At 35.9% G+C, this 7921-nt stretch overlaps 1 protein-coding gene across 1 annotated transcript; it reads left to right on the top strand.

The window, feature by feature from the left end:
* LOC105163711 (NADP-dependent malic enzyme-like) lies at positions 472 to 6132 on the top strand. Its single transcript, XM_011082156.2, has 20 exons — positions 472 to 723; positions 1100 to 1398; positions 2077 to 2197; positions 2304 to 2378; positions 2561 to 2712; positions 2806 to 2911; positions 3070 to 3135; positions 3403 to 3498; positions 3600 to 3671; positions 3772 to 3855; positions 4038 to 4136; positions 4278 to 4325; positions 4421 to 4474; positions 4561 to 4659; positions 4793 to 4882; positions 4979 to 5056; positions 5133 to 5207; positions 5289 to 5379; positions 5494 to 5622; positions 5721 to 6132. The coding sequence occupies exons 1-20, from the start codon at positions 694 to 696 to the stop codon at positions 5807 to 5809; spliced, it is 1953 nt and encodes a 650-aa protein (XP_011080458.1). The 5' UTR covers positions 472 to 693; the 3' UTR covers positions 5810 to 6132.

Raw genomic sequence — 7921 nt, 5'->3', positions numbered from 1 at the left:
CTATAAGAAAACTTGCCAATAAAAATTGAGCTAATTATATTTTGCCACTCGAACTATGACTATTTTTATATTTTGATATTTAATTTTTTTGTGTCAACTTATTATTTTTATTTTGTGAAATTTTGCACTTTGTCATTTATAATTTATTTTCGGTCAAGTTTTTGGTTGAAAAACATCACATACAGTGTACATATGATATTTAAGGGTTATTTGGTGTGATAACTCTCACATATACATAAGATGTGATGTTTTTTCGATAGAACAAAATTAATAAAATACAGTCATATATGATAAATTGCAAATTTTGCGAAGTTGAAATGATAAATTAATATAAAAAAAGTTTAAATTATAATATAAAAATAATTATAATTCGAATGACAAAAATATAATTTTTTTATAAAAATATAGCCAAACATGGCCTTAAATAAACAATTAATATTATATATAAACAAGAAACAGGGGAGCAGAGAACAAGTCACAAATCTTGGTGAAATTCCCTGATATAAAGCAAAATCGAAAGGACAAGTAGGAGAGAGAGAGGTGGAGAGAGAGGAAGCTTGATTTCGCATAAGAAGGAGAGCTAACCTTACCATACTCTCTCTTTCCTCTCTTCTCTATCCTTTCCGTTTGCGCTGTCTTAAGAACAGCTACACATACAGACCCAAGACTCCACCTTCTCAATCTTCTGCCACCATGTTTTCGCTGAATGGAAGCAGTTTTCTGGTAATTTAAACCCAAATTCTTCTTCTTCACCAACCTTTAATCTGTTTCCCAGTATCTTTTTTTTTTGTCTTAATTTCTTGAGTTGGCCCCTGTTTCACTGTTTCTGTTGATTTTGTTGATTTCTTGTTTGATTTTTTCTGTGGATCCTAGATTATGGGAATGAGCTCGACCCGTTTCATGATTCTCAGTTTAGAAAATACCCATTTCAAGAAAAGTTGCAAAAATCTGATTTTTCTTGCAAATTATAGGCCACCCTTGTTACATCCCCCCCCCCCCCAAAAAAAAAAAAAAAAAAAAAAAAAAAAAAAAAAACAAGAAAGATCCTTTTGTTAATTCTTGATTTCCTGAATATTTGGTTTTTGAATTTTATGTTCAGAACAATTCTCTTTCTGGGGTGTCCAGAAACTTGACACAGTCTACACAGAGAAAGATATCAGCCCCACCAATGGTGGTAGCTTCAGTTACTCCAAATGGCAAGCCAGGAGATCGAAACGTCAGTGTTCTGATGGAGAATACTTTGAAGGAGATGAGAGAAAATGCTCCCTCGTCGTCATCACCATCACTGACTGAGAATGAATCAAAATCCACCGTTGGTGGTGGCGTGGAGGACGTGTACGGTGAGGATAGCGCCACGGAGGATCACTACATCACCCCATGGACTGTCACTGTTGCTAGGTGATGAATCAATCTTCTTTGTGATGATGTTCTTGAGGTTTCTAGAAAGCATCGATGATATCTATGTTAAGTTCTTTTTAAATTCTTTTCTGTATCTCTTTCTCTTTTTACTGATTAGTCTTCACATTTTGTGCACCTAATGCAGATCTTAAACCTCCTTTTTGGTATTTTGGAGTGGCATGTCTTATGTTTGTATACTTGTTAGGTAGTGGGCCTGGAGATAATTTGAAATCTGTATATGCTTTAGGTTGCTCCATTTGTCTGCAATCCAAAAATAATAGTTTCAGTTTGCAGTGTTTTATTTACTTGATGTCGTTTAGCGCGATTGTAACATGCCTCATGCACTTATGTTAGATAATTATCATTGTGTATGGAACTAAGTGCGTGATTATCCTAACATTAGCATAGAGAGATATCGGGCATCCATTGTTAGTATCACCAGCGAAATTATGGTGATCTAGTAGCAATATTTACTGAAAATTTAACAATTTTGAGCTTTCTCAAATAATAATGTGCATACAAATGAAAAATATAATTCGTTTAATATTGCAGTGTTGGTGGTATGCTAATCTTTTGTGTTTTTCCTATGTCAACTGTGGCACTGTGTTAATATTCATGACATGTTTTTGTTTACCGGATATGAGGTATTTCATTGTAATCTCTCTATTTGGCTTACAGTGGATATCCGTTGTTGCGAGATCCCCACTACAACAAAGGCCTTGCGTTTACAGAGAAAGAGAGGGATGCCCACTTTTTACGTGGTCTTCTCCCACCAGTGGTTATCAGCCAACAACTCCAGGTTGACATAATAGACTCTCAAAGTTTCCTTAACAACTCATTATTAACCTTTTTTTGTTTCTGACATTGGTAACTATTTGGTTACATTTTTGCCCTCTTCTGAGTAGGTTAAAAAAATGATGCACAACATGCGCCAGTACCAAGTACCTCTGCAGAGGTACATGGCTATGATGGATCTTCAGGTAATTATATAATTATGTGATTCCCTTGATTTATTGATTTTATTCACAACTCTTCAAAGTGTGATGATTCATAAAATAAAAAAGCTCTAAACTGCTTTGTGAATATTCAAGATTGCATCCTTGTATATATATGGCTATATGTTGAGAGGCTCATGTTTAACTTTTTTGGCTGTCATCTTCAGGAGAGAAACGAGAGACTTTTCTACAAGCTTCTCATCGACAATGTTGAGGAGCTGCTTCCCGTTGTCTACACTCCGACCGTAGGTGAAGCATGCCAAAAGTACGGCAGTATCTTCAGGCAACCCCAGGGTCTCTTCATCAGTCTGAAAGAGAAGTATGTTTCATTCCAGTAATATGTTACGTCACAGATTTGCTGCTGGAAGCTTTCTTTAAACACTTTAACCTGATTCTTGGTAGCATGTTGCAGGGGAAGAATTCTTGAGGTATTGAAAAATTGGCCTGAGAAGAAAATTCAGGTTATTGTGGTCACAGATGGAGAGCGGATTTTGGGACTTGGAGATCTTGGCTGCCAGGTAACTTAATCTGTTCTTTTCTTTCCTTTTGTTTCCAAGACGAGTTTCCTCACTATTTTGGGCAACTGGCTTACAATTTCATTATATATGTATGCTCCTTGCATGTAGTGACTAGCATATGATCTGCTCTAACACTCTAAATCTTTTAATATCACCAGGGAATGGGAATACCTGTAGGAAAGCTTTCATTATATTCAGCTCTTGGTGGCATCCGTCCTTCTGCCGTAAGTACCTGAATGTCAAAAGTGGATCTATGATTCATGCACTGGTTGTTTCTCCTTTTTTTGTGTCTAAATTTTCGTATGGAGAGCCCGTAATCACCTCGAACTCTTTGTTCTTGTTGATGTTTGGCTAAGGTGGATCCAAACTCAGGACTTTGTAAAAGCTATTTTTATTATTGTTTTAAGATCATAACTGTCTCTGCTTGCTATCGACATGCTATTTTCGTTTATTTTGAATCTAAAACTTTTGAAATTTTTGGTCCATTCCAGTGCCTGCCGGTGACCATTGATGTGGGAACAAATAACGAGCAGTTGTTAAACGATGAATTTTACATTGGGCTTAGAAGAAGAAGGGCAACAGGGCAGGTTAACAATCCGTCCCCCAATCATGCTACCTCCTTGCAGTATATCTTAAAAGCAGTCGTATCTTTTTCTGCTAACTTGAAGTGGTTTATCTTCATAAACAGGAGTATGCCGAACTTCTCCACGAATTTATGACTGCAGTTAAACAAAACTATGGAGAAAAAGTCCTTATCCAGGTTAATCTTTTCTCAGCAGTTAAACTCATGTTTTACCCATTTGTTTTGCAATTTTGATTCTTAAACTCTTAGCGTCATTTTCTGTCTGATGATTCTGCAGTTTGAAGATTTTGCAAATCACAATGCTTTTGATCTCCTTGCCAAGTATGGAACTACACATCTTGTCTTCAATGATGATATTCAGGTAACTCTATACTATTTATGCCTTGCTATAATTGTTTCAGAAATATATTAAGGCATATCTGTAATACTTTGTATGGTAATTTATTTCTACTCTTTGCCGTCTTTCTTCTGCACGCATTCATTTCCGTGAAAGTGCTTTGGGAAAAGGGTTATTAATTCTGGCATATATTTTTCTTGCATCAGGGTACAGCGTCGGTGGTCCTTGCTGGGCTTATGGCATCACTGAATTTAGTTGGGGGCACCTTGGCTGATCATAAATTCTTGTTCCTTGGAGCTGGAGAGGTTCATTCTCGTTACTTATCTCACTATGCTGTTTTCCATATATTAAATGAACGACAATTAGATTCTAAATGGTAAACAATTCGGATTTGGATGTTTTTTCCAACGACTAAATCTGTTCCATTTCATATGTTAATAATGCAGGCTGGCACTGGTATTGCTGAACTCATAGCTCTCGAGATCTCGAAACAGGTCAAAGAATGTCAAGCATTTATGTCTTCCGAATGATTAGAAGTCGACCTAGAGCACAGTTTTCACTGAAATTTGTACTCCCTTTTTGCATGCAGACTAATGTCCCGTTGGAAGAGGCCCGCAAGAAGATTTGGCTCGTCGACTCTAAGGTACTAAAAGTCTCAATTGTTTTCCTTTTATACTTACATTCTTCTAAATCCATCTGTGATATTAAACACCCAGAATTTTTCTGTAGGGTTTGATCGTTAGGTCTCGTATGGAGTCACTCCAACATTTCAAGAGGCCCTGGGCCCATGAACACGAACCAGTCCGCACCTTGTTAGATGCCGTCAAGGTGTGATCTCTCTCTCAAACTCTGTTTCTTCCCATTTGAGCGTGTGTGTGCGGGTGGTACTCAGACGAGAGCTGGTTCTTGAACATGGAAGCAAACTAGAATGCCGGAATTCTTATCTTTCTTGTTTTGACAGGCCATTAAACCGACAGTGCTGATAGGATCTTCGGGAGCAGGAAGAACCTTCACAAAAGAAGTCGTTCAGGCGATGACATACTTCAACAAGGTACAACATTTAATATAGATTCACATTATTTTTAAAGTCCTGCAGCCAAAATGAAAACTCAGACTTATCCAAACTCACAATTTTATCGGCTTTCAGAAACCCGTTATTCTTGCTCTGTCCAACCCAACCTCACAGTCGGAATGTACGGCTGAAGAAGCTTATACATGGAGTGAGGTAACCAGTCAATTTCATTGTCTTAAATTTGCAATTATCAAGACGTGATATAATTTATCTTCTATTCGTGGTTTAGGGTCGAGCCATTTTCGCTAGTGGGAGTCCATTCAGTCCGGTTGAATATAACGGCACATTTTACGCATCTGGCCAGGTTCCGTCTAAACCTCCAAAACTAACTAAAACTTGTTTACGGAACTTTCACACTGACATCAGCATTAATTTCTTTGTCAAGGCAAATAATGCATACATCTTTCCTGGGCTTGGTCTTGGTTTGATAATCTCCGGTGCCATCCGCGTCCATGACGACATGCTTCTAGCAGCTTGTAAGTTCCCAATATTTATACTGTATAATAATTACAGATGCGAAGACACCTAAGTGCAATTTGAATTCTTTCACAAATCTCATTTGTGCCCTTCGTCTCATTTTCTTACAACAGCGGAAGCATTAGCGGCACAGGTTAGCCAAGAGAACTTAGACAAAGGACTCATATATCCACCGTTTGCAAACATCAGAAAGATTTCGGCACAGATCGCAGCAAAAGTGGCAGCTAAAGCATATGAACTTGGTAATGTCTTTGTTCTGATCATTGTACAGCATGTACAATGCGGTAGTATTATTCTAAGCGGACTTGTCGTAATCTTTGCCTCCTTCGTTGCTGTATAGGTTTGGCTACTCGTCTACCGCAACCAGAAAACCTAGTAGCGCATGCTGAGAGCTGCATGTACAGCCCCAACTACCGTAATTACCGTTGAACCTGCTGCATGTACAGCCCCAGATACCAGTGAACGAAAATCTACAAATTATCTATAGACCGGTTGCCATTTTTCATCATCTTTTCATCGTTTCTACTCCATCTCCTTTCTCTATGTCTTCCGAATGCCTTTTTGGTACTGCCCTTGAGTAGTATTGCCTTAAGTTGATGTAGTCACATACAGACACTAGGATAGGTGTGTGATTGTACCATGTAAAAATATCTAGAGTTGTTCTGCACTGGTATGTATCTTCTATATTCATAAACCAAATTCTCTCAATACAAAAACGATGACATGGAACATGATGTTGGAACGAAACGGAGCCAAAAAAAAGGCCGGGTTTGTGTAAGTTGTTGCAAAATACAAAAGTGAATCGATTACATATACATCTATTTGCAGGGAATACTTGATTTGTCCATGAACTCGCATACGTTCCTCCCTCGAGCTTCAAACTCATTACGACTACTTTTGAAGTAACAGATTGCCTATGGAGATGAAGAGACGAAGTTGAATATTATTTTTTTTATTTCATTTAATAATAAAAACGCATAATGTATTTCATTTAAGAAAAGATTTTGTATATAGAAGTGGTATATGTCAATGAAATAAATATCATAATAGAGTTCCACCATATCTACACAATTAACATTGATGGGAAATCGACCCCGAAAGCCCAACTTTAAATTATTGCACTGATGTCCGTTAAATGCGAACTTGGTATTTCCTCTCTTAAACACATTCTTGAAAAGAAAAAAATAAAAAATAATTCAAGAAAACATCTTTGTATCACATAAAAAGCAGTTAAATTCTTAGAGCCATCAGCCTGCATTGGCACGAGTTACATGGACGTGGTGGGGATCGAGGGTCGCTAGGTCTCCCTATGGATATTCTTTGGCGATAACCTGCAACACAAGTTAGGATTAAAAGCCTCGATGTTTCAGTATAGACAAAATGGTCCGGATGGCTCTGGGTAGGAATGCTAGTAAATGTACTTGTTGTGATGATAAAATTACATATGGTTATGGTTGCAGACAAATTTATATACATATATAAATGTAGTTCTGTAGGGAGTGACATTAAAGTGGTATCAGATTGCATGCTATTATGGGGTACTATATTAAGTTTAATATCATGAGATGACCATGTAATTTATTCATAAAGAAAAAGATAAATTTTTAGAGCAGTCAGGTGCAGCCAGCTAATTCATCCATCTAGTTGAGGTTGAATAATAAAAAAATATCACTCGATCTATAACATAATGCTTAGAGTTTAATCAAATACAGAGTTACATAGTACTCTTTTTAAAATTGATAACATACAGTAATTATAAATGACTCAATTAGTATTTGAGTTTTATTACTAATGTCATATTGGCACCTGAATAATTATAAATGGCTCAATTAATACCCCAATTTCACCATTAATATCACTTTGATATCAATCATATCTTTTTTCTATTATTTTTTTATGTAACAATCATTTTACTCTTAAATAAAAATGATAACAATATATACATCAAAGAAAAAATTATATAACTTTAATTAATATATTTTATTTTTATTTGTGCTATGGAACTTTCATTTTTTAGGTAAACTTTGGCCAAGATTTGTCGAGTTGATGGACTTCTGTGATGATGTGAAATTCTTTATACACAAATACTAAATGAAAAAATAGAGATTGTGTGAGTGTTTTCCTACACACACACACACACACACACACACTATATGGTGGGATTCTTATGAACATGGGGAACAGCTATGGGGAAATTGCCAATAATCATATGCAGATCCGATTCCTCCATCTCTCTACTTACCTTTAACATAAAATCAGATGTGACTACACACTTTGCATAAAATAAATATATATAAACATATATTAGATTTGATGTTATTTAAAAATAATGTAGAAGTGGGGTTTTAGGGCTTTAAAATAATTATGATTCTTTATAATTCAAGTTTTTTTTTTTTAAACACCGACGATGCTGAAAATATATCATCGATATTTAAAAATGAAATCACTTAATTATCAAATTTATTATTATATTTTTCTATGATGATATGCATAATATATATATATATATATATATTTATATACATGCGTTAATTTCGTATT

The sequence above is a fragment of the Sesamum indicum genome, linkage group LG1, assembly GCF_000512975.1.
Source record: "Sesamum indicum cultivar Zhongzhi No. 13 linkage group LG1, S_indicum_v1.0, whole genome shotgun sequence".
NCBI lineage: Eukaryota > Viridiplantae > Streptophyta > Magnoliopsida > Lamiales > Pedaliaceae > Sesamum > Sesamum indicum.
This window is presented reverse-complemented; position numbering and strand designations above follow the sequence as displayed.

What these genes read in the sequence shown, in the direction of transcription:
- LOC105163711 (XM_011082156.2), top strand. Translation starts at nt 694, where the DNA reads ATGTTTTCGCTGAATGGAAGCAGTTTTCTG. An exon ending in CCTTGTTAGATGCCGTCAAG is followed by an intron (nt 4,660 to 4,792) that starts GTGTGATCTCTC and finishes TTGTTTTGACAG; the next exon opens with GCCATTAAACCGACAGTGCT. An exon ending in CGACATGCTTCTAGCAGCTT is followed by an intron (nt 5,380 to 5,493) that starts GTAAGTTCCCAA and finishes TTCTTACAACAG; the next exon opens with CGGAAGCATTAGCGGCACAG.